At 34.2% G+C, this 27,729-nt stretch overlaps 1 protein-coding gene and 1 long non-coding RNA gene across 2 annotated transcripts in view; one reads left to right on the top strand and one right to left on the bottom strand.

Annotated features, from left to right (window-relative positions):
* Nucleotides 1–207: 207 nt before the first annotated feature.
* Nucleotides 208–27,690, bottom strand: LOC119082282. Its single transcript, XR_005088607.1, has 4 exons — nucleotides 27,679–27,690; nucleotides 18,202–18,207; nucleotides 12,112–12,123; nucleotides 208–352 (listed from the first exon to the last, which is right to left on the bottom strand). It is a non-coding gene; the product is annotated as an uncharacterized LOC119082282 (long non-coding RNA).
* LOC119082281 (metabotropic glutamate receptor 2-like) overlaps nucleotides 3,636–27,729 on the top strand; it is a 152,666-nt gene continuing 128,572 nt past the window's right edge. Inside the window, exon 1 of the mRNA XM_037191757.1 lies at nucleotides 3,636–4,485. Coding sequence (XP_037047652.1) covers nucleotides 3,726–4,485 — 760 coding nt within the window. The 5' untranslated portion in view covers nucleotides 3,636–3,725. The remainder of the gene's footprint in view (nucleotides 4,486–27,729) is intronic.

The following is a 27,729-nucleotide window of genomic DNA, read 5'->3' as shown; positions in this document are numbered from 1 at the left end:
ACCTTATCTACTTTAAGTTGAAAATATTCATAATTTTCAGCATGAATCTAGTTAGCAAAGACAGTCAATTTACACACGAAAATTTCCGTGCGCATAAGTTTCTATATTGGTTATATGCCTTATGCATATAACCAATATAGAAACTTATGCGCACGCAATTGACAGAATCCTACTACGATCATGTGTAGTAGGATTTTGTGTTGATATGTTTTGCTTGAAAATTATGAATATTTCAACTAACAGTAGATGAAATCTTGTTGCTAACACGTTAGTAAATAGGGTTTTGCGCACACGCGCAAACTCACATCTAGTGTGCAAAACAAGCCCATTTACTAACTAGTTAGCAAAATAGCTACACGAACGGAATTTTGAAAACCGACACATTTTGTATTTCTGTGTTTTACTTGAGCTTCTGATTTCTCTATATAAAAATACTAAATATCCTCAATACAAACAACACACACTCTACGGATCCGGTTCCGGGTGGTTCCCGTGGTCCAATCGAAAAGTGATGTATGGAAGGTGCCCCTTATTTTTGATAATACATCATTTTGTCCACAAACTTCAAATTTAGCCGATATAATTTTGGGTCATTTTGACTCTGCCGCTATTATCCGTAGAGTGTGTGTTGTGCGTATTGAGGCTATTTAAAAAATACATGCCAAATTCACAAAAAACCAGTAAACCACGAAACAGAAAATGTGTCGGTTCTCAAAATTCCGCGAGTGTACTTCTCAATTCAGTGATGCATCTTTTAAGTGATGTTGAAGTAGTTTTTATCACAATATTTTACATTTTATCACTTTTTGTGATGCATAAATAAAAATCCAGAGCTGACCCAGACACTAAAATAAAATTTGTGCCACCGAGAATTGAAATACGACGGATTTCAATATCGATAACTAGATTGAAATGACCAAAATTACAACACCCGTTTTCATGGCTTATTACAACACTCAAACCAGTGTTGAAATGAAATTCGTATGAGTTATTACAGCATTCGTTTAAAAAAAATGCAAAGCAACGTGATCGATCAAATTCGAAGAGTGATTGTTTACAATGAAAATTCTGAATTTTTGTGCATTTGTCTCGCTCCGCTCGTAAGGAAAACTTGGGTCTAGTGCTGAAAAAATCAACATTACAATACTTGTAACACAACATACTATTCTGCAACTGCGCTGCGTAAACTGAACTTTTTCATGCGTGATTTGGATGGTCTTTTTCTCTGGTTGTGAAATGGATTTTCATATATACTTTTCGTCACTAGTGGGTGAAATGGATTTACTCGAGGATTTACTTTTCACTACTCCTTCTGAACATCTGAACAATTAAACGTAAATAAAAATTCTGCCCTGACCAAATTTCGAACCACCGACACCAAAACCCAATGCTTATCCAGCAACACCTCTAACCATTCGGCTATTGAGATGTATAATCGCGGTGAACCAATTTTTGAAGCGAACATAAATGCAGTCTACTTGATCGTTCATACAATATTTCGTTGATACAGTAGAATGTATGTTAAAGGTAGAGTTATGTTTTGCATTTCAAAAGTTTACTTTTCGCAGCTTGTTGCAGAAAACGTTGTATGCAACACGTTGCGAAATTGGTAGTTTTTGTCACACGATGTGGTGACATCACATCTAGTGACAAAAACTACCACTTTTCGCAACTAGTTGCACAAATTACTAGATTATCGAAGAACGGAATCTCATATAATTTTTTGTTTATATCGTGAAATGTTGTTGGAGGTAAACTTGTTTTGTATTGAAAAAGTTCATATTTTCATGACGAAAGTTTTTAAAACTGGTGAAGCGAAACTTGCGAAATGGGCTAATTTTTTCAGTACATTTGACAAAAACCACCCCATTTCACAACTTGTAACACAATAGCTATTTTCTGAACACTACTGTGACGAAAAGTAAAACTTTTGGTGATAAATGGTTTTTTAGCCACAATATGTGTATTGACACACTGAGCCTGCCCACTAAATAACTATTTAATATCTGACGATATTTCATTCTATTTTTCAGTTTTTATTCGCTTAGATCCTTTCATTTTGTAATCAACTTCAGCATCATCATACAAGGGGAGACAGGAATTGGAGTGAAACATTAATTAACATTTTAATACCAAGAAGTCTTTTTTTACAAGTAAAAATTGGAGTAATAATCTTCAATGGAATTTCATGAATGTATCAGTATAATGTTATTCAGTCAACGTTGAATGTTGCGCATAATCTTTTAATTCCCAGATGGTGTCAAAACCACTGCAACCCTTCCGCTGGATGTTAGCTTGTTAAGTAAAACAACAGTGTTCTTACAATAAGAAGATTTTCTCTGATTTATTAACATTTCTTGCTATTTCGCTAGTGTATTGAATACATTGTGAAAAGGGATTCACACTGTTCAGCTGTGCCCGCTTCGCTGAAGTCAAATGTTGAGAATAAATCAATACATCGACTGAAACAATATAAAACTGAAATACAACGAATCTCTCAATAGATTCCGGCTTAAACGAAAGACGAGAATAGTGTATATAGATAGATAGAAAACGTCTAATTTTCGAATAGCTAAAGAAAATGAGCTGTTACAAACGATGTCTATGGTACATTTTTGCACTATCTAATAAACGAAAGTTGTACGCACATTTTTATTACTACCATAATGAGCAGAAGTCCCAATAAAATGCCGTCATATGAGTTACATATCTAGATAGATGACAACAAAAATGTCTGTTTTTTTTGCACAAAGACAATATGAAAATCACCCGAATAATTTATGGCACAATACATATTAACGTCTTAACAAATGATAGTCAATTATCTGTAAATAACATTTTTTTCTTCCTATTATTTCCAGAACACTGTACTCCACCCTCACCATCAAGTAAATGGGCCGCACTAAACTGCTGAAATAATTTCGCTTTCGATCCACAACAACATACAACAGAAAATGACCACAATTTTCCGCATCGTCTGTTTGCTGCTCAAATTCAGCTCAACGTTCTCAATCGATAACAGCTTAGAAAATGAAACAGAAAACACCACCGATGATGGTAAAAGTGTCACATCCGAATCAGTACAGAAAGTCGCAAAAATTTTGTTTGAAGATTTAATTGCAGACGTTTCGGCAAATGATATCGCAGACAGAGCATCATACACCGTAATTAATTCAATTAATAATTTCACAGAATATGGTAATACCAATTTGAGTAATCCGATTAATGAAACTCGTTCAATTAGTGAAAATTCTATAACTGAATTGAAACAGAATTATTTTGCAAATTCAACCTTAAAAAACACGGACTTTAATTCACTTGAACATTTGCCAGCACATTTTTCCCCAAACGGTTATAGTGTGCACGCAACGAAGGCAGTGGGCCCAGCCAACGATAGTCAGCATATTGTTGGTGAAAGCGGCTCGAATCAAAATGCGGATTTTCCTTTTAATTTAACTGGAATTGAAAATGATGTTGAAACCAAAACCGCAATTGATTTAAATGAAAAATCCAATACTTCTGACGAAATTCCGGTTGATTTATTCAGTGATGACGATAGAAAAACTTTGATAAATGACGACGATAAATTTGATAGTCAAAACATTACGGAAAATGAAATGAAAGTACAGCGTAATGTTTGCGCTGAGTGTACACCGTCTGCGGATAGTATTTATCATGATACCTCATATGAACCAAAGCATGTTAAACGAGATGAAGAAAAATCCATGTACGCGTACAGAGGCAATTCAATTCATAAACAACACATCAACGGAAATGTTTTATCATCAACCGAAAATGTTTACGCCATTTTCCCAACGTTTCGGGATAAATTTGAGCAATACGAATCCAGTACGGAGGGTGTTACATACACAGAAAATATATTAAATTACCTTAATAATGGAGATGTTGGCACAATTTCTGGAAATGATGACAAAGATATACAGGATAACTTTGAAAATCTGACAATTACAAATGCAAGTTTTGAATTAGACATTACGCCAGTCATCCCAACAAATGGTTCATTAGAACCACGTGAGTTTGATGATATTACCAGCAGTGACTACAGTACAGAACTGGAAATGTTTACATCAACCATTACGGACTCCAGTGCATCAACTATCTCGTTAAATTATGTGTCTAATTCGTACGGCAGTGTTGTCTCCACCGAAAGTAATTTAAACATTGTGCAAAGTGTAAGTGAGGTATCTAATTTGACCGACACAACATGGCCAGTTCGACATTCAGCTGTTGTTGAAGGTGATTTAATATTAGGTGGATTAATGATGGTACACTCTCGCGAGGACACTATTACATGTGGACCAATAATGCCGCAAGGGGGCGTACAAGCGCTAGAGGCAATGTTATTTACGATAGACCGGATCAATGAAATCGGTTTATTGCCTAATATTAAATTGGGTGCGCACATTTTAGATGACTGTGACAAAGATACCTACGGGCTGGAAATGGCTGTGGATTTTATCAAAGGTATGTTACTTATTTATTTATTTTTCCTCTGTTCATGTTGTTCTCGTGACAACTTACATACCTGTCGTCGTATATGTATGGAAATACATGGAAAACTAATTGAGTTGCTTGTAATATGTAAAGTAGAGGACGTTAGCCTGAAGCAAAAATACGGGTATGTGAGTGTACGTACGTACAGTTTTATGTTCATTATTTGATGATAATACAGTAGACAAATGAAATGGGTGGTTGCATAAATTTCTATATTTTGTTTCAATTTCATTTTAAAGCTCTGTTTACACTTGGACGTTGCGCTCGAGTGGTAATATCGAGTTACTTTTTTTTCCAAAAAATTGTTGACTAAATTAAGCCTAGCTCATACACGCCGTCATCTATCTCCTGGTTGTATTTTGTTTAATGTCTACGATAGGAATCCAAAAAGAATGCAAAACTTTTTAGTTAAAGTGTAATTCGATATTTGTCTCGAACGCAAATTTCAAGTGTAAAACTAGCTTTACACTAAGCTAAAAACAGAGAAACTTAACTGCTCTCGCCATACAACACATTTCTGAATTAGGTGAACAGAATAAACTCACTTTTTCACAAAAATTTCTCTCAAATTATTGCCAGACTAGATAGCCATTTGCTATAACTAATGTGACTATAAGTGGTGTGTAGATACAGCAAAACTTTTCGAAATTTTGCAACATTCTCTTGGCGCAAGTTGAAGATATAGAAATAATATGTGGTTGATTCAGTAACTGTATACATAACCACCCATAATTGAAGATCTCGAGATACATTCACGTCGCCGCAGTTTTGTGTCATTATTGGAGAAATATACATTCAGTTGTGTGTCTTCGTAGAACCAGCAAAGCATCACAACGTCCATCGTTTATAATGCCATTGGCTTATCAACACTTCAGTTTTGAAAGCTATTTGTAATAATATATTGTGGTATCCATAGAATTGTATATTTATACAATCGTCCCAGTCCCAGTCCCTACAATAATATTTGTATCGAAGCGAAATTGGAATTCAAGCATGTGGGATATGGAGTATGCTCGTGCAGGCATAAATATACTTTTTATTGTTAGAAGTAAACACATACATTTTGTATACTGGGTACTGGAAGTAGCAATCGATTTAGATTAGAATTTTCTCTTTTTACATCAAAATTTCAGTCAGAATCCTAAAATTTATTCATAACGATATGGCACCGAACGTAAATGCTTAAGCAAATAAAAGTTGACATTATCTTCAACATATAATAATATTTCGAAACTTGTTTTTATATATGGAAAATATTTAAATTTTCTTTTGCAAAGTTCATAATCTGTAAATATCGCATACTTTTCTCTTCACTTTCACATAATATATTGTGGGAGTTTTAAACTTCTGGGATAGAATTATAATCCTTATTTATGAGATTTTAATTACGCTAGCATTTTGCGATGAAATTATAACTTTCTAAGCTGCTCCGGAAAAATTAGACCTGTCTCTATCCAGTCAAGTGTATTATGTTAAGTAGGTAATATGAGCCCTCGTTTCATTTGCATAGATAAAAAGAAATTCTCAGGAAGTGACACTCATTAGGAAAATGTAAATGCAAAGTCTCCATGCACTGCACACAACACTATTCTACCTTGCATATTAAGCAAAAACCTTTTAATAAACTAAAATTTTCCTGTAATTCATTTTGAATTATAGGTTGGATATGGAATTAGTTCGGTAATAACACAAATGCATTATCCATAATTATGCTTCAATAAGGGAATTCATAATGATAAAATTTACAGTTATGGTACAGGGCGTTTTCTTAAGTTTATGAACATTCGCCAAGGACGTAGTGGTCTGGAAAAAAGGAGATCTTGGCATAGGGTCATAGGGTCAAAATTTCATGCAGAGGGAAAAAATCGAGAGAAAATTTCCAAAATTGACCTCGATTTTGGTCCCAAGGTATGGAAATAGAGCACTGCGCCGTTCAGCCGATGGACAGTTGGCGGCTAAAACATAGCCGACACCCTTCGGCTGGCGGCTAGTATGATATAGAGGTGAGTGGGCTGCCCATAAAAGTGGGCTGCCCACGCCCATGGGCATGCCCACGGGACATGGACATGGGCACTTTACAATTTCGTGGGCATAGGGCGCAGCATGGGCACTTTTCAAAAATGTGTGATCCCACAAACTTAAGTCTTAAGTGCAGTCTAGACTTTCCGTACGATGTAATATTCATTCAAGGAATTTTAAAACAGCTATCGCACATAAAATCGTGTTTCCAACTGTGCTGTCAACATCGGTTTCGCCGCAGATTGACAATTTTCACATTTTTAGCGAAAATTTCCTATGTGGGCCTTGGGCATGGGCTGGGCAGTGGGCATGCTTTTTAAGATTCTTGGGCATGGGCTGCGCCGTGGGCATGCTTTTTTTAAATTATTGGGCTTTGGGCAGGGCGGGCATAAAAATTAGGTATGCCCACTCACCTCTAGATGATATTTATGGCGGCTAGCCGGCTCAGCCGGCTGAATAACAAAATTTAAAGTTTAAATAAATAAATAAATAAATATTCGGAATTTTTGGTAGGCACGCGATCGCCAGCTGATATGAAATTAATCTAGGTCCTCTTTTGTTAAACATATTTTGTGTGGAATCATTTGGAATCCACAATTAGTCCCAAATCAAAATACCTGACGATATTCACTTTTGTACTACTGTATTGTTACAATCGAATCAAATCTCATAGAAGTACGCAAGTCAGAAGTCAGTTACAGAGATATTTGTTTCATATGAATTAGGCGAAACCGCTTCTATTCAAAAATGGAATCAAACATTTAACAAAGGCTTTAGCTGTTTAAGCTGATCTCACTCGTACTACAACTACAACACGCGCACGTTTTACCATTACACATGTAGTACATTCATGACTTTATTGTACTGCCCTCTACCAGTCGACAGGTGCATACACAATTTTGTAAGCCAACGAAAAAAATTGCTGCAAAATTCTCCCAAACTGTATTAAAACCAAAACTTTCGCAAGCCATCTTCCGCCGCCGATTTTTAACACGGCTGAGGCGGCTGATAAGGGTATCGGCGGCGGTTCCGGCTGATGTGCTTCTTCGGCGGCGGCCTCGGCGTGGCTGAACGGCGCAGTGCTCAATATGGAAAGTGATAGAAAATAGTTATTTTTTCAACAAGGGAAAAAAATTGGAAATTTTATTTCGGGGAGTCGTTGACGTCACCCGATAAAATGCAGTTTCGAACTTTTTTCATGAGGTAAACACAACGTTTTTTCACAACAAAAGCTTCCGAAGTTTCAGCGGAGGGGAGACAAATACGGTTTTAGGCACTAGCTAAACATTGAGTGCCTAAACATCATTTACATGCTTATGCACGGTAAAGTGCACTTTACATCACTGCTTGTGACAGGGAAAATGCACTTACCGTCCACAAACATGTAAAATGTGTTACGTCACTGATTGTAAATGCTAGTTTAGGCACGCATGATTATTCCACTCGCCTTCGGCTCGTTCCGCAAACCTCACACTTGCCTAAACAAATATTTACAAACAGTGGTGTAACATACTGTTATCACCGAGTTGTACACAACGTTTTTCTCAAAAAAGCCAGAGAGTTTTTCTTTTCGTCACTGCATTGAGAAATAGACTATGCTCTAGCCTGAAACAAATTGTTGTGTCTGTTTCGTATGAGATAAATATGATGATACAGCTCGCGCTCGCTCTTGGTGTAATTTGATTTTTTTACCCCTTACCCTTACGAATAACCATTGTTGCTCGTCTAAGTTCACCGAAATATTTCATGAATTTCAAACTTCGAAATTCAGAGTTTGATGAAATATCGCCGTGAATTCCCTTAATGTATTTGGAATGTGTAATTCTACAATGAAATGACAAAACGAATATCATTAAATTTCTTTGTAGAATTGAATCGATTTAATCGATAAAATCTGTTTTTCTAAAATGTTGAAATTTTTATTGGTTTAAAAAATTCGAATCCATAATAACAAATCTGAACACGTAGAGCCTATGGAAGGCAACTCATTAATTTCAAATTAATATTTAAAAATGCTTGTGAAAGGTATTGATAAATATTCTATAGCTATTAGCTGTCATTAGGGTCGTCCAATCGAAATCAAACGATGCCCTGAAAACAATTGCCATGAAATGGTTTGAGCAGCCCGAGGGGAAAATAACTCGATTGTTTGAAAATTTCTATGACTTTATTGAGACGATACGACTACTACAATTACAGTGCCTTCACTATCTGAAGATGGTCAATATTGACGATTTGAAACATAAATATTCAAGAGTAAGAAGGTAAGTTTTAACAACAACAACATTTCTTTCTAGGTGTTCAAACGAAATACTTAATTAATTAAGAAAATTGAAAAATTACGAGTAAAGTTTCACCCGTATACAACAGTTATTTTGCTTTTCTGTTTGTTTGAATGTTGTTTTTGTACATACGAAAGAAAGTAGTTGGCTTGGTCTTTAAAAAATTCAAGTGTTTCTTGTCTTGCTATTATCAAAATTGAAATTAATGCCTTAAGCACTTTTCTCAAGAAGCTTACAGTTTTAAATCATTTAATTGCAAAAAGAAAACAGCTAGACTTTCGACAATTTATTTAAGTGGAATTTCAAATTGAATTCTCTATAATTAAAAGTGTGATTATGAGCTTGAAACACTGAACATTTTATTATTAAAGTTTATTCAGCATACAGTATTCGACTAAAGTATGCAATAAAACTAAAACTTTTTAGATCGAAATTGTTCAAATTTTACCTACCTACCTTCACTGTTTGACCGAACCCGAGCATTAATAATGCTGCATTATATGGTACACAGTTCTTCTCCCAAAATATGCTGGCCTATACGTGTTATACACCGATCCCAAGTTAACTACATTACTACTATATTGACTGACATATTTTTCAAAATTCGATTTTGTAAAATAACAGTTCATTGGTGAGTCGGATGTTTTTTTTTTTCCGTATAGCCCAACTCATCTAGTTCAAACCGTTTTACTCAAGCATCACCAAGTTACAGGAATTTTACATTTAGGTTTCTAATCAAATTACAACAATGTCTGCCCCGAAAGTATGTACCTTTACATTCATAACATATTGATACCGGCAATAAAGTTAGGTACTTGTTTCGATTGGCCAGGGAGTTTTTTTGTCGGGTTGATTTCAGCCGATACCGTAAATTTATGCTAACGTTTGTATTAAACTGAGATCACAAGATTTTACATTACTTATACGTGGTCCATTACGAAGGATTGGATCTTAGTAAATAGGACATTTTATCATACTCGCACCATGTTGTGACGTCACTACTATTTATCTAGCAGGATAAATAGGAAATTATGGACAGGTGAAACTAATAATATTGTTCGATTCTCCGGCAAGCCTCGATTCTCCGGCAAGCGTCGATTCTCCGGCAAGCGTCGATTCTCCGGCAAGCGTCGATTCTCCAGCAAGCCTCGATTCTCCGGCAAGCCTCGATTCTACGGCAAGCCTCGATTCTCCGGCAAGCCTCGATTCTCCGTCAAGCCTCGATTCTCCGGCAAGCCTCGATTCTCCGGCAAGCCTCGATTCTCCGGCAACCGTCGATTCTCCGGCAAGGCTCGATTCTCCGGCAAGCCTCGATTCTCCGGCAAGCCTCGATTCTCCGGCAAGCCTCGATTCTCCGACAAGCCTCGATTCTCCGACAAGCCTCGATTCTCCGACAAGCCTCGATTCTCCGACAAGCCTCGATTCTCCGACAAGCCTCGATTCTCCGACAAGCCTCGATTCTCCGGCAAGCCTCTATTCTCCGGCAAGCCTCGATTCTCCGACAAGCCTCGATTCTCCGACAAGCCTCGATTCTCCGTCTCATGTATCGAAAATCTAATATTATCGTTCCTTCGACTCCGGGTCTCTTTGATCAATCTAAAACATCGACACTCTAAATTATACATACAGCAGTATGAGCCCATTATTGGCGGCTTAGGTGAAGAGTTCGTCCTTTTTCCTATCACTATCTGAAGCAGTCAGTTTCGACTGCTTCAACTCATTAACCGGAAAACTTTGAAGTGTTCAAAAAAAGTTGAAACATTGTGCGAGTACTGTATAATCAAGTTGACTCCTGTTTATTCAAAGCAAAACCACATGGATATTGAGAAAATTCTTTATCTTTCATATTAAGTTTGGTTTCATGTTATTATGAAAAAGAACAATGGCTTTATGTTAAAGTACAGTGTTGCTTTAAAAGTATGTAAAGTTTTTTTTTCCTGAATAAAATCAGGCAACATACGAGGAAAACGATACTTGTATAATATTGAATACTCGAGATATACGTATACAATACACGCATAATATATTCCTTTTAATATAGCTCTACATAGAGACATGGAAAGCTTATTCAAAACATCAAAATTCCCGTATAGATAACTCATAAAATTCATATTATGTTTGAAATTTTATAGCTTACCCTTGTAGCTTGTGTAATTTAAACGAAAAGGCAACATAAAATGATGGGAAAAATATCTTTAAAAATAAATACAGAAAGTGATTTTGTTTGATTTTTTTTTCGCATATACAAATCGTTCAATGATATGTCTTTCAATTCGAGAATGGATTATAAAATATGATTTTGTCAGTTCCAAGTGAATGTTTTATTGAAGTGTGCTTAGCATGATGCCAATTTTGATATATATTTTTTTAAAGAAATGTCGTCAAAGGTTTTTGTAGATGAAACAAAGTGGTTTAAAGAAACCGGAACCGGCTTATAATCAGAATTTGTAAAAAGAGCTTTCCCAACGAAATGAAATCTGAAATTAAAGTTTTTATAAAAACAAATTTCTGCTGACATGTTGGCTGATTTCGTAATGTGCTAACTCTGCGAACTTTGCAAACATTTTTCAAAGACTTTTTTCGAATCCAACTTTTATACATGGTTTTATTCCCTTGGCTGAAAGTCAGGATCTTATTGCAAAAAACCAATTGAAATGTTCGTAATGCTGAGTTCACTATGGTTTTTAACGATAAATACAGAAAACGTCCACAACATGAGTCATTCGCACTACTTCAACATTTTGAGCGAGTCGCTCAATAGAATTTTTTCCTTGGCACACCGATAACTTGAGTAACTCTTCACCGATTTCCAAAATTTTTGCTTTAATCGACGAAGAATGAAATTCTTGAGGTTGATTTTGTCCATGAGTAGTGAGATGGAATAATTCTACACAGGCGTTTTTCCTTATCACTTTTCACGACACCTATAAGGTATCGTTTATGCAATTCCTAACCGATATTCAAAGTTTTTGCTTTATTCGACGAATAATGCTATTCTTGAGGTTGAGTTTGTACAATGTACGTACATGGATAATATTGGAGTAATGAGATTGGAATATTTTATGAATAATTTTGTCCTTGTTACGTTGTTGCGTAATAGAGAAACATAGATGTTTCAAGCACGATCTGGAGAGAAATTCTGGAAACGAACTCATTAAAAAGTTTTATAGTATCAGTTACGAACAATATTTTGTCTATCGTGTGTCGGAGACCTGCAATAAAGTTCATCTATTTTTCAACAGACTTCAAATAGTGTTGTACCCCTGCAACATCATTGTTCTGATGGGCCGACTACATATTATGTTAGCTGACCTCAGCCACCATCACATACCAATATATTACCTCAGAAGCTTTGTGTGGCAGGATATGCGGATCATTTGAAAAAAAGTTGACCTTTAAGGGTGGAATAAAAGAGTAAATTTGAACCAAATTCTCGTCCAAAATAGTTTTTCTTTATTAGTAACGTGTCTGGGGGACAATTCTAGTCCACAACTGGTCGATTCCGAGGGACTCTTTCTGAAAAAACACTATTTTTTACATTTTGCTCATAGTCGGGAAGCCTCTTTGACTGTAGGGAACATAGTCTATCTTTAAAACATTGCTAGGCACTCCAGAACTACACACATTTTGTTTCTGTTGCAATTCAATAAATTTGAGAGGTTTTGCAATTATGTGCATATCGAATATTTCACCTACTGCGTAGTATAGATCGGTCAAAAACCCCTAAAAGAGTAAAAGGTTACGTAAGTCCTTGTATATACTTCCAAAACAACCGATATCGTTGTATGTGACGTTTTCTGCGATTGTACTCAAAAATTGTAATTGTAAAAGAATTTTTTCGGTTAAATTTTTGTTTTACATTTTTTGCGTACGCAGAAAGCGTCACCTACAACGATATCAGTTGTTTTGGAAGTATACACAAGGACTTGCGTAACTTTTTACTCTTTTAAGAGGTTTTGACTGATCAATACTGCGCTTTAGGTGAAATATTCGATATGCACATCCATAATATGTGGTTGGCCCCTCAGAACAATGATGTTGCAGAGATGCAGCACTCTTTGAAAGTTGACCATACTTTGATTGATGGCTGACCATGGGTGGTGAGTGTAGAAGTCAGGGTGAGCTCAAATAGTCGGCCGTGGACAGGCCAACAATCCTACAAAGTTTTAACTTTTTCGGTTGCTCCTAACTCATGATATTGCTAAAAAATTGTTTTCACCACCCCGTAACATCATATGACATGTACACACATTACACAAAAACTGGATATCGGAGATAGCTTGTTTTGACTCTTAATTTCACCATGTAAGAATTTATTCATAAAATGGAGTGGAATTACGACAGAGTAAAGTTAACCAGGCAAGGAGCGCTGATTTAACTAGGGACCTGAATATTCTAGAAGCCATATATTTTTTGCGAATGAAATTTTTCAATTTATGTCAGTGTTCATTTGAGTTATTTTCATACAGTGTATTAGATCCCTTATTTTACGTTTCGAAAGTGAACCGCTCCTGCTTGGTTTATTTAACTCTGCCGTGAGAGGAATAAATGTAATGAGAGTCACTACTCTGATGTATGTGGAACGAATAGAGAATATAATGAATTCACGGTTTGCGGTTTCTTTCCGATGAAAGATATTTTTTTAATTTAAAAAATAGCAAAAAATTTTAGTCAAGGGACCTGACCCACGTAAGTGATGGTGCATAGTAGCACATAGCGACATATCGCAATATATTTAAGTGAAAAATCTATTTTTCAAAAGGTTTAGTTCTTTGTCACATTATTTCAAATATTTTTTTTTCTCGTTCCGAAATCAGTTTTACGATATATAGCTGCGTAACAAAAAACGACGAAGGGAACTTGAAGCAATCTGTGACAAAGCCATAATAAGTTTCTTAAATTCTACTAAACTTGTTACTGTCGTCGTATAATGAAATGTTTATGATAATTTCGTTCGTTCGTGAGTTTCCGAGGGAATATGAATATTCGTTCACAATTCAGTTGTGTCAATTTAATTTTTTTGTGCTTCACCATTCATTTATTACGTATTTTTATTTCAAACCATAAGTTTTATGTTTTACGATTTTTTGTTTCTTCTCGCAATCTTTTTTTTTTTTTTTTGATTTGGAAAATGTTTATCATGAATTTATGTTGATGTACATTTTAACGAGACAGCGTGAAGAAAAAACACCAACTTTACAAAGAAAATACTAAAACTTTATCATAATCCTGACAAATTGCCACAGTTCTTGGAATTGCTTTTTCTCACATCCTGTCATCACAACATTTATATATAAAATTTACTGGCGGATACACCGAGAATCTAAGTTTTCCATCTTATCATAAATATGCGGATTCACCATTCCGTTCAGACAGTATAGTTCTGTTTTTATTGTAAAAGAGAATACGCGTTTGCATGTTTATATAAATCGTAAATTTAACACAAAAAGTCCAAACAGACCCACCGCTTTCCCCATATCCCCATTACATGATACGACTGCTTTTATGATCTATGCTAACCATGTGTCGTTGTCGTCTAAGTTCCTTTATGCTTTAATAATGGTGTTAGATATATGGTGCAATGTTACCTGAATGATGCTCAGAAAATAATGGCTGCTAATCAAAGCTATTTATTCAAGATCTACGTGTACAAACCGAGCATGCAACTTAAGATTCATGAATATTAAATTCCTTTCTGACGGATGGAATGGCAAAAATGTTGTTGTACTCGTAAAACGATAAAATGATATACAAATGTGTGTTATGTGTAGAGCTGAAATCTCTATTTCGGCTATACAAATTTGTACAGCGAATGTAGAGTGAAATTGGGTGCACCCGATATTACAATTTTGTGTGACATAATGACGAACAAGCGTACATCTTATTCTTGTAAAATGAGATGTACATAACTGTAGCGTAGCGACACATTCTGTTATAATTATCTCCAACATTTCTTGCAAGCAACACACAATATTTCCAAGTAAAACGTTTTCATATCAATTTACTTTTATACAGAGTCTGTTCACAGAAAGGCTAGCTGTAGTTTGAATGTCATGTTATGATAATGTGACCAATTTAAAAACAGAGTACAGTCTACAATTTGTGTGCGGTTTTCTCTAGGAAGAGGAAGTTCACGACAACTCTATTTGTACATAATGCATTTCATTTTAAAATAGGTGTTCGTTCTCGGTGTTCTTTTCATTAAAATAGTTCCGTATAATCTAACTGAAACTACCTCATTTCTCTGAGCATGCTATTACATGCATTCATGCACTTACAGCCAATTATTTGAAGGGTAAAATGTTTGTGGTGGGATGTTTATTCAATAGACATTTAAATAACTAGGGATGTAAAGCGGAAAAGAGGCCAGTGTTTCGTGTGACCCGACGATCCGATGCCGAACTCACAGTGACCTTTCATTTTGAAATTGTAAATTGTAAATTGTAATTGACTTCAGAACCACCGTGAGTAGTACGTGCAATTGGTACGGTGACACAATATATGTGGTTGCCACCACATTCTGCCCAAAAACGCGACATTACTCGTTTTTTGAACCTTTCAGAAACATTTACGAATATTCATTGCGCCTGATGGCATAATTCATCATTGCGAATAATAACGCTTATTTAATGTTCGAAATTTTTGCGGAGATTATATTTACTGTTGGCAAACAAACATAAATTTAAAAGGCGCCCAATATTTAAGAAATAAAAATAGAATTGCGTAACGTTATTGTGTACACACAGCGCTAAAATCTTTGGGGAGAATATCTGCTATTGAATTATTCAGAAGACAAAATATCGCTTCTATACCATATTTTTAACGAAATTTTTGTTTCTTATAATATAATTCCCAATAGAAGAATCACAAGCCAACACACACAGAAAAAAAAATATCGAAACGAAATTTTCTTGCGTGAAATCATTTAATTTCATGCTTAATGACATATTCTTAAACTGATGAAAATAATTTCCGTTACATTGTTAAGGTATTTTCATTCGGGGATGACAAAGGAAATTGAATTTAATTATTCTGTTGCTGTAGCTTGACGGAAGCAGAAAACATTTCATTGATTTGTAGAATTTTCTTTCCGATGTCATTTAGCTGTTACAAACAATCGTCTATTTACTGATTTTCTCTCCCATAAATAAATAAATAAATAAGTGAATTATATTCGCCAGCACGTCTTTGTCGGGTAGTGTTGGTTCATGTTTTTCATATTTTTGGTTTTCGGTGGACGATGGCCATAATAGTAGATTGCGTACCACATCTCTGGGTTTTTTATTTTACTTTAAAAAGATTAGTAGTTCGAGGTGTAAGAGTCGAAATTCCTCAAGTAAGAACTAGGTTAGACCCATAGAATCATAACCCACTAAAAAAACCTGGAGGCAAAGGGCACTTTATACTTGACCTTGACCTGATAGGTCCTATTGGTTCCCGTCGGTACATAGTTCAATTTTAGGTCTTCACGAAAGAAAAACTGTTTCTCATCATACTAAGAACATCAGAAAATGGCAATACGTTATCCTCTTATTTTCATGAAACTGCGTTAACCCGACAATGGTTCTACGACCCATCGGTCGTTATGTATCACAATTTGCCGAGAAGAACATTCTCTCAACTTGAAAAATATTCAAATTTACTTGTGAAATGTGGCTTCGCTTCATTTATTCTCTGTGTCATTCTGACCGTTTCGTTTTGATGTTACAAATGGCACAACGATATTCTCAGCATTTTATTGAAGTGCCATGATTGGAACTACTCGAAACTTTTACCACACTCAACAATGGAAACGCAGTCCTAATTTTCAGAGATCCCCAGACTCCAGACAGAAATAATAGAAGACAATATATCATATCTTCGATATCGCAGCAGGTTAAAGCACTTCATGAAATATATATTAACTTTATGACACCATGCACGAGCGTGTCTTTCCCATATAATATAAGGGCGTCGAAATTGTTCTATTTGCACCAAAGTGTGGCGATTGAATTGAAAACCATTTGAGTGTGGCATAGTAACATACGATTACATTTCGATATAAATGGCTTTTTGGATTCGTGTGTACACATTAAATCGCAACGGTATAATAAAATGACTATGCCATTAGCTTAACAGGCAATCCTTCGAGATTACCGTATATCCATACAATTCAAACACATGCAAAAATAACAATCAGCAAGAGGATTTCACGGAGAAATGTATCGTTCGAAATTTATGTAAATTTTTAATAAATGACGTAAGAAGGGTATATAACAATGAGACAATGATAATGTTTGTTGATGTATGTCAACGATGTTTTAGTACGATCTTAAAGATAAATTTACTTAATATATGTACATCAATTTTGAGAGAATGGGATAAGTTTTTGTATATGAATGGGGTGTAATAATCGTATGAGTGTTAGGATTTTGGTATTAACTTTTCTTGCCGATTGACGACAGCCGACACGAGTTCACAAATAATACCATTTTCTATTCATTTCCCAGAAACTAGGTCATTACAACATCCCAAGAAAAAAAAAATCCGAAATACAATTTAGAAAATGAAAATCATTCCCAACTCACATGGAACGGATGGAATACAATCATCTATATACCTAGACCAAGTGTGAACAAATAAACAGAACATTTTCTAAGTAAAACAAAAGTCACATCAAACACGTAGTAAATTTTCATAATATATGTGGTATGCGGCACCATAATTAATAGTCTTAGTACGAGGCGAGATTATGTCCAAAAACGTGTATAATAACGGCAAATGGCTTAGATCGGTATCTATTATGTCCCAAATGTATTAATGTAATGTGAAATATGCAAGAAGGATATATACGAAATAAGAATTGTTGGTGCACGGAAGTATGGGATCGAGTTATAAACCGAACTATGTGATGGTGATTTGAAGTTTGAATGGAAAATTTCTAACGATGGGGCACATTGAAAATCTTTGCTAAAGTTCTTGGTTTGGATTCGGGATTTTTGAATTCATTTAGAATAATATGTGTGTGAGGGGGGTTAGGAGTGGACAGTGAGAATTTGAACTTTTCGGATTATGTGACAAAATTATTATAACAGAAATTCTTCAGTTGAATTGTGTTGTTATTTGTCACATTGGAAATTAACTCTACTGTTTTGAATTAATTTAAATTTTAGGTATTATATACGCTCCATTCGCATTAAAGGCATTTCTGTTTCGTTGGAGTGGAATGTTTTATATAAAATGTCAACATCATTAAGCTAAATAATTCGCTTTATATAAATCCTCCTCGTATATTCGTTGTCTGTGTACCATTTTATTTTTATTGGATTGAAGCTTCGTTTTATAGTTATGAAAGACAATAAAAACGGCTTTCATGACGTCAATCAAATTTCAAAATGATTATTACAAATTGCTATCTTTAATGCCATCAAATCATACGGAATTGAGCTGTTATTTATTGTAAATAAATTATTTAATGCCACGTTTTGCTAGTTTGTAAGTTTAACTAGCTGAGATGTGGACCGGTTTAAACATATTTTGAAATTTGAAAGTAGACAACATGCTTCCGCTACCTCTAGTTCTCGGCACAAACATCGATTAATCGAGATTACTAAAGTGTATGTGAGCTTTTTATGTGTCTAAATGGGATGAATTAAACTTCGAGATACGCATCTACAGCTTCATATAAACGATACAAGCTTAAAGAAATGTTAGTCATAATTTCATTTAATATCAAAATTTGTTTATAGGATCTTTTAAAATCTGAAAAATGTGTAAAAACGGACCTGTTTGAAGCTATAAATCCAAAAAAAAAATACATTTTGTACAAATTATAACTTTCCTAACAACATGAAATTTTTCATTAGCCATATTCGAGTTTAATCTAAAATCAAGGCCCGTCATAGGGAAATGACAAAACAGTTTCCAGAAAATGTATGAAAAATTTTATCACAAAAATTCACCGAAATAATTCGAAGAAACTCACCTCTAATGCTTTCCATTGTATTTGGGCATAGTCTCTTTATGTCGCCAAGACATATTTGAACACAAACACGATTAAAAAACAAAAAGTTTTTTTTTGTTTTGTCGCGACAAAAACACAGAAAGTATTACGACACAACTGTGACACTTTTTTGAATGAAAATATTTTAGCGCCGCAAACATTCATTCAAGTACTTATAACCAAAGTATATAAACATACTGAAGGTAATGCAAATGCTGAGCGGATCACAAATTTTACGGAACCCAAGTTTTGGTTGAATATAAGAGTTGTTATGTTGCTTGCTGGACGTTTGGCATTTTAATGTTGGTAGAAATGTGTTGTTCTGCATACAATTTCTTGTGTTGAGTATAAAGATGCAACCTAACAAAGTGAATTTAACTAGTTGCCAACATTGTAAAAATTATATTCACCCGAAAGTAGGGTTCCGTGAGTTTTTGTGGATTTGCATTACCTTCAGTATGTTTATATACTTTGCTTATAACAGCGGAGTGTCGCAGTTGTGTCGAAATATTTTCTGTGTTTTTGTCGCGACAAAACAAAAGAAACTTTTTGTTTTTGCATCAAGTAAAAAGTGTTTTAGTGTTCAAATGTGCATTGGATGAAAAGACTATGCCCGAATACAATGGAAAGCATAAGAGGTGAGTTTCTTTAAATTTTTTCGGTGAATTTTTGTAATAAAATTTTCCATACATTTGCGGGAAACTGTCCTGTCCCTATGACGGGCCTTTTAAAATTGAAACACTTTTTCAAAAATTGACAGCTTAACCACTACGTACTGTTTGCTAGACAGAATCGCCAGAAATCACTTATTCGGCAATGTAGAATGAAAATAATCTAAGAATCAAAATTTTTGAGAAACAAAGCCCAAAATTTGAAATACTTGAAATGGGTCTTATCTTTGGAACTGAGTGTCTGCACGTGTGAACCTCGGTCTGACCCTATTCTTGAGCATTAAAATTCTTGAAAATTCTTGGTAATTTTTAAAGTTCTTGAAATAAATTTTAGATAATTAACTGTCAACCCACTCCAAGGGCTCTGGATGAACTGACCCATCGAACCAATTTTCATGACCGTTTTCCCGGAATAGAAAGAACCTCTGAGTTGATGGCGAGGGCACACAAATTATCTAGTGGACTCTCCACAAAGAATTAGAAACGAATTTTCTGTGTGCTTAAAAGTTATATGTAAAATATCAACTGAACCGTTTAAATTTGGGAGCCAGCTGTCTTCGTATGTCTCTAAACCTGTTCTTCGAAAACCTATTTCCCTGTTAGGTATTCGCATTGATTTTTATTTCCAATTTCATCTACTCTTACTGTATACACGGTTCCGTACATATGCTATAGAAACCTTACAACTTTAAACGAAATCAAAGCGTTATTGGAAAAGAAAGATAATTAATTAACATCTTGTTTGAGTCAATGTTGTATAACAGGCGCACTACGGCATCTTAACTTTCCTTATTTTCTACTTATATGGATCATCCAACATTATATTTCTTTGTAAGAATCAATTACAATGCACTACAATTCAGCTATTGTATTTCAAAATTAATTTATAAATCACATAAAGAGAACTTCACGTTTACCTTACCTTCTCTTCTACAAGTTTTAACAAACTTTTAACTCAATTTTGTCGTCAATACCAACTGAATCTAATAAACGTGAACTATTACGAATTTTTAGTGCTCCATTTCTTTAAACAAAATTGAATTTGTTTGGGTTCGAAACTTTTTCGGATCACAATCTCATTCGAATAGAAACAGCTGCTTCAAAATCAATGATTATGCTACAAACTGTTCATAACCCAATTAATTATACGACGTAAACAGACAAAAACTTTCATTAAACTTATCCAGACTTGTTCTAATTTGATTACGTTGGGATGACTTCTTTTATGTCCATTTGATCTTATTTTAACTGGTTCTACCTGCTTTTCAAAGAATTGCACAAATTGTTTTTCTAATCGGTTAGACTGAAATAAGCACCTTCACAAAGAGAAAAAATAAATTATTCCAAGTTTGAATTCAGTGTAACAGGTGCTGATGTATAGTCGTTCGTATAAAATCTTTTAAAACTGAAAATTTCTCTGCTGTCTCGACAATTCGAAAAACAAAATTAATTTTCAATTTTTAATGAATAAGGAACATCAAAGATCAAATATTTTTTATTAAATTTGTCAAATCGAATGAACTACCAATAAATATTTTAATTAGAACGCTTTTTAAAAAATCAAGCTTTGAGTTCGTTTGTCAACTGTTATTGGAGATGCACCAAAATGGAAAATTAAAACCAATTTCCCTCAATTTGTTTGAACAACTTCATGTATTTCCTATCATCAAACCTAAGAGTTGCTCCTTTCGACACATAATAATCATCAGATGAAAAGCTACAAATTATCCAGCGGTTTTGAATCGACTTGAAACTGTTGAACCAATTTTCATATAAAAAAAAAATCTGATTAAGAAGTTACGAGTCTGCTGACTTTATTTTTCATCAAAGCGATGTTCTCATTTCACTTTGAAAGCCATTCAACATGAGAGATACTCATTAAATTTAAGGGGAAAAAACTTTAAAAACAGAAAATTGTCTGAACTACTCTATTCATAAATTGAAAGCACATTAATAACACAGAATATAAATAGTACGTAGATGCACAGATAATTTATGAACAAACTGTTTATTTTCTCATTGCAAAGCTTATAGACTTTGTGAAATGGTATAACAAAATTACAATTTAGTGTTAGTTGAAGCACAAATATTTTTATTTATTTTTATTCTATATAAAACTCATGTTGGTGTGCATATGAAATTGAAGTAAACAGAGTGTCGAATTATTCCATGAATTTTATTTTATTAGTGTAAAAGCTCGTAACTTTCGAAAAGTTCTTATCCAAGAAACACACCCGAAAATCACTTTCAATTTCATTTTCCGAAGTAATTGCGTATACGAAAAGGATATCGTTTTAAGAATATCGGTGACCTGGTACATGAAGAGCACATTTCACATTACAGTTACTCTCAGATGGTTCTTAAAGCTTAATGTAAAGCTTTAAGCTCGTGAGACTTTATTGATGGTTGAAGTAGTCTTCTGTTGTTGCTGGTTTTCCTTTAATATGTAAGATTGTTGTCGGTACAATACAAATATCAGAAAGGTACTTCGAATAAGTTTACGATTTTCGAGCAAGGATTGTTGTCGTATTATTACCTTTCGTATGTGTAAGATGTAAGCTTAAAGTAAGACCAACAGCTTCTCTTCAATTAAAATCTTCTATGGCGTGCCGGTGTTATTTAATCCACATGCGATTTACAAGTTATAATGCATATACATACGTAAATATCGTAACATTGGTAATGCATGTGGGATAAATAGCATTGATTGGATTGTATTGCCAGTAAAACGATTCATAAGGGAAGGTCACTCATATACTGAGGGATTAAAAAAAATGCAGTGAGGGAAAAATGAAATTCGACATGTTTTCTGATTTGAAAGTTTTTGTGGTTTGAAATGATTCCACAGAAACAGCAAATAAAAATCTAGATTTTCTACGAGTTTTTATTTTAGTAGAGCCTAACAAAAATTTAGAAAATAAAATCTAGACTTTCATTTGTTCAACCAAATTCTTTCACAGCAACTTCTAAATCAGAAAAAATGTCGAATTTCACTTTTTCCTCTCCATGTTGCTGCATGTTGAAGCTAATAACGGTTCGTAACGTTTTACGAATCATAGTTAGAATTGTGTAACTAGAGCGATCGTTTTACTTGTCTCTATCGAGGGAACGTATTAGTTAAAAAATAATCTCATCAACCGTAAGTGCAAACCTTAACTCATAAATCTCTATTCTAGGACATTTATCAGATTCCAAAAATATTATTACATTTTTCGCACAAATTAACATAATAGAATGTATACCATGATTTTGCTTAGAATTAAAAATTCATTTATAATCTGTGCCACCTATTGTAGAACTTAATCCAAATATTTATATATGTTTATAACGTGACAAATTTTCGTCATTAATACTCGTGTCAAACTAATTTATAGTGCACTGTAACACAATATTGTATATGTCACAATTATTTTGACTTCTCTTCAAGCTGTTTTCTGTAAACAACAACAGTCCACACATTCCACGAAACTCACCTCTACCAGCTGATATTTCGCACATGCGTTTTAACTTCTTCACCACTCTCTAAGAACTACCCCAACTCGACATTGAAGCTACTATCATTCATGATTACAAATAACACTTCCAACCATCAGTTATTTACCGGCGCTGATATTTTGCAGACGTACATTGGTATGGCTCGTGCCGAACACCGAATGATCTGATAAAGTTAAAGTTAATAAAAGAAAACCACAGTGAGATGAACTGATGGAAATAAACAGCACAACATATAATACGGTGTTGTTATGCAGCATTATTTTACTTCCACCCGGAATAAAATAGCATGCTTTCATCACAATTTTCACGTGCTTTTCGGTCGATAGTGTATGTACGTATGCATAATTATCTCGGTGATAAAGTTTCGCTTTAATCTGTTTCACAACATCAAGGTGTTTATAATGCGAGTGTTAAGTGTATAAAATGATGATATCGTTGATATGAAAATTCGTATGTGTTAATATATGGCACACGCTTACATTTAAATGAAACGGTTATGAATATTATTAGAAGTTCAGTAATTACATAGAACGTTCGCTTGAATTCTAATTCAAAATAACATCGACGTAGAGATGAACTGTTTTTGTAAGATGTAATAGTTCGTTTGAAAATACTATTCTTGTGTGTTTGCGTCTGGATGGAATGATGAATTGAATTAGCTTTGACAATCCTAGAATTGATGTTGATGTATTTATATTAAGTCAATGATAGGAAATGCACCGAGAATGTATGCATTGATTTGCATTGTGCCGTGCCATTCCATCAAATAATGCTTTGAATGCAATAATACGAGTACAATAGTACATGGTTGGCTGCCAATTATCGTGTACACTTGTTAATGTACCAATAAATTGATTATTTATACATGAAACCGAATGAACATGCCAATTTATAGGAAAAACATTTTTTTTTGTGCAAGAGAACAACACCATATGCAAATGAATATTAATGAATGGTTATGTACCACGCAGAGTTTTGTAAAACGATCCGTAACACTTTTGCCAATATATTTTAATACATGTTTTTAATCACTCTACCATGATTGTTCGGAATAGTTTTACATGTTAGAAAATAAGCACAACCATGTTATTGGTTGCATTAATAAATTTAATGATACCACATGCAGTTCAACTTAAAAAATTTATTAACCGGAAAGCTTTGGGTGCACACTACGCTGTACTCGGGGAAAAACAAGACTCATTATTTACATATTTTTTTGTGAATATTTTTATTATTTTTTTGTTTAAATTGCAGTCTGTAGGGGATCATATTGAGTTGTAAAATTTAATTGAATTTCCATATTGAAGAGCACAGCAAACGTAACGCTACGCTGTTAATATCAACATTTTAGTGCAAACTCTGTTCATTAAAAGTGGGATGAGTTACAGAAGTGAAAACTTTAATGATTTTCAGTCCAGAGGATAACTGGATTTATGTTGAAGTATTTTCGTGTAAAGCAGAACGCCAACTTCCTGTATAGCATAGGTGTTACTACTAAATGGATTTTGATTAAGCTTTTATACTAATGCACAAGTTTCTATAATATACTTCCACATATTAATTCCCCCTATTTTATTGCGACGTACAGCATAATGTTGTATGATTATATTCAGTTGAAGGCATTTCTGACAGAGGTACGTTTGGAGTCAAGCACGTCAAATAAATGACCAACTTCTGTTGAAAAAGTTATTCCATATTTCAGAACAGCCAGCTACCGTTGCAGATGATCCAGGGTTAGCTAAGAGGATATGGAGTATCTGTTTGAGTTGTGGCAACTGAACATAATCTTCTTTGTCGAATGTTAGACATTATCCTTAAATTTCTGACACTGTATATAGAACAGGGCTTATTTTAGAGAATTTTAATTCTGAAAAGTTCTGAACTATTCTGAAAAAGTATTTCAGAATTTTTTCGAAACTTTTTCGGAATTGATCAGGGCCTAATATTTGGCAAAATTTCACTAATATTAGACTCTGGAATTGATCTATGCAAAATGTAATTCTGAGTAAAAAAAAAAGTGTTTTACGGTATGTCTCGAAAATGCTCCGTTAAATTCCATGTGCGAGTTGACAATTTGATGGATTACCATTTTCAATCGATAAGTATGTTTATTCTGAGTAAAAAATTGTTCTACAGCAACACTAAGAAATGTATTCCTGATTTAAAATGACCCCTTGAAAATCTCAAACCTGGGCACTCCGTGTCTCCCCGTCATTTATAAAACAACGAACCATTTTCGATGCGAACAATATTTCATTTCATTTCATTTCATTTACCCAGAACTGTATTCTGTATCGAAAAAAATATTTGAAAATTTTTGCGAATGTTCACATTGATTTAGAATTTTTCAGAATTAAAATTTAATTTGGTCGTACATAATAATAGTCATTTGAATAAACTTGGGAGAAAAAGTTAAGAGGCAATGTGTGAAATTTTGTTGAGAGGCGAAGTCGAGGTCAATATTACACGTAAACGTGACTTTTATTTTTACTCCCGAGTTATGTATTCTATTTTACATGCTAAGGCCTAAAGTTTGTGGAATCTGTCTATTTCCGAGTCTATTTCATTAGAAATACACAAATGGAAGACATTGGTAAAACCGTCGCATTACCTATTTTCGAATGGAATTCCTCCCGCGTGAACATGAATTTGATAGGACTTGGAATATAAAACACCGATAAGGATGAAAATGTATGTATGGTCAACTCACTGTACCAAAAATAGTGTTAAAAAAGAATTTCTCGTTTCAACATTATGTCGTCTACATGGTAAGAAATGTTGCGCAAAAATATATCTTAGCTGATAACCTGACCTATAAATTCAAAATTATAAGTCGTGTAAAGTATCTCTAAATTTTGTACAGGTACTTCGCCTATAATTTTGAATTTATAAGTCGACTTACTATAATGCATTCGCAAAACATAGCCGTTATCAAGACATTATGCAGTACTGGCGAAAGCTTGAACGAATATTCTTACAGCTTTGTATACTCGTCAAGATACAAAATTATAATCTACTTGAAATAAGCTTCTTTGTATAATCTATGTAAAAAGGCTGAAAGCTCTGTCTTATTATTTTCTTATTCAGTGGGAGTGGGACATTCGACCACTATGTCGATCCGAGAGGCGATTCAGTACGTCTTTCGACGTTCTGCATTATATGCATTTCAGAAATATGAATTTCTCGTCAGGCCTATAAGTAGGACTGGTGCAAAGTTCTAAGAACATTGTGCCATGTTAAACACTCACAACTATATCCTCTACAAAATTATCGAAATAATAGATCTGCTAGAATCATAATTTTGAAGATGTTTCAATTCATCGCCAAGCTTGCTACTTCGTGTCCCAGTCTACGATGACCTACCACAAAGCGAAACAACGTCAACCTTCAAGGCACATGCATGTGAGTGATCTTATGTGACAAAGTTTGACGCTAATTTATTTCTTTAAACTTGGAAAAGGTCAATTTATAACTAAACACAAATACTGAAAAAGACTATTGAAGTGGGTAAAATATGGAGTAGATAAGTATGGTGAACGAAAGTATGAACCAATGTTAAATATATCTTCTCCCTTTATCATAAAAAAGAGTTAAAGGGGGAACCATTTTCAAATTCCAAGATTTTATATTCAGGAACTTTTTCTTCTTCTCTTTTTATATTAAAGAGTTTTGTATTTCTTCTGCTATGTTTTTATCAATAAAATATTTATGTGTTTTGGAGCACTTTATGTCCTATAAGGAATAAATATTCTATATCCTTAGAGTCATATGGTTGAATAAAAGGAAATGAGAATGTCCGGCGGACGGAATGTTTCACGTACACTCTTCGTATCGGAAGAATATAATGAAACTATCAAATTTGTTATAAATTCATTCATTTGGCATGTCACCTATCATCCTTCTATCAAAAGAAACCTTAGTTGCGCTTATATATATCTTGCGATACATAAAGCTTTGTTCACAAATCAGCTTGTAGACATCAAAGAAAATTGTATAGATCAATATAGCTCCCTTGTACACATTACCAAGGTCAACGGATGATTATTCATCTCGGCTGCGAAATTGAATATTGAAATAATGCATGAATTTAACATTTGCATAAATCTGCATACAATCAATTTCTCCAGCGTAATTGAATATAAACCAACACCTACCAATTTTACAAATTGAATCAGAGTTAACAATAATTTTGGAAATTCGTGAACCCTCTTCACAGCAGACGAGTTTCGTATATTTTTATGAAATTACAACATGACATGACGAGCGAACATACTTTTTTTTGTGTCTACATAAGTACTTCGGTATCATCGGGTACAACGTACAACATGATTGAAATTATGGTAAATTTATTATTGAACGAGAAAGGCATCTTATAGTGTAAATTCTCACGTGCTTGTTTAATTTTTCACGATATGCTTGATGTATCGGGAATTTTATAACAATCTTCAAAAAATGTATTGAGAGCAATGTTGTGTATAGAGCTATTGACAGTCTTGGCTGAAATTATATGTTAACATGCGGTACAACCTTACTTTTCATGGTTGAAAAAATGAAAATTCGTCGTTGTGTGTTCATTACCCTCGACTTCGCCTCGGATCAACAATATTTACACGGAAACTCAAAATGTTTTTATCCCTTGTTGTGCAAATAACTATCGAAGCTACCGATGCGTGGTCTAATGCATTATGGTGAAGCTGCGGGAAATAACGTAAACTAAAGCCAGACATTGTTTGGTTTAAATTTGCTCATGTCGATAGTTAAATAT

Source organism: Bradysia coprophila, unplaced genomic scaffold (genome assembly GCF_014529535.1).
Source record: "Bradysia coprophila strain Holo2 unplaced genomic scaffold, BU_Bcop_v1 contig_415, whole genome shotgun sequence".
NCBI classification, from domain to species: Eukaryota; Metazoa; Arthropoda; class Insecta; order Diptera; family Sciaridae; genus Bradysia; species Bradysia coprophila.
This window is presented reverse-complemented; position numbering and strand designations above follow the sequence as displayed.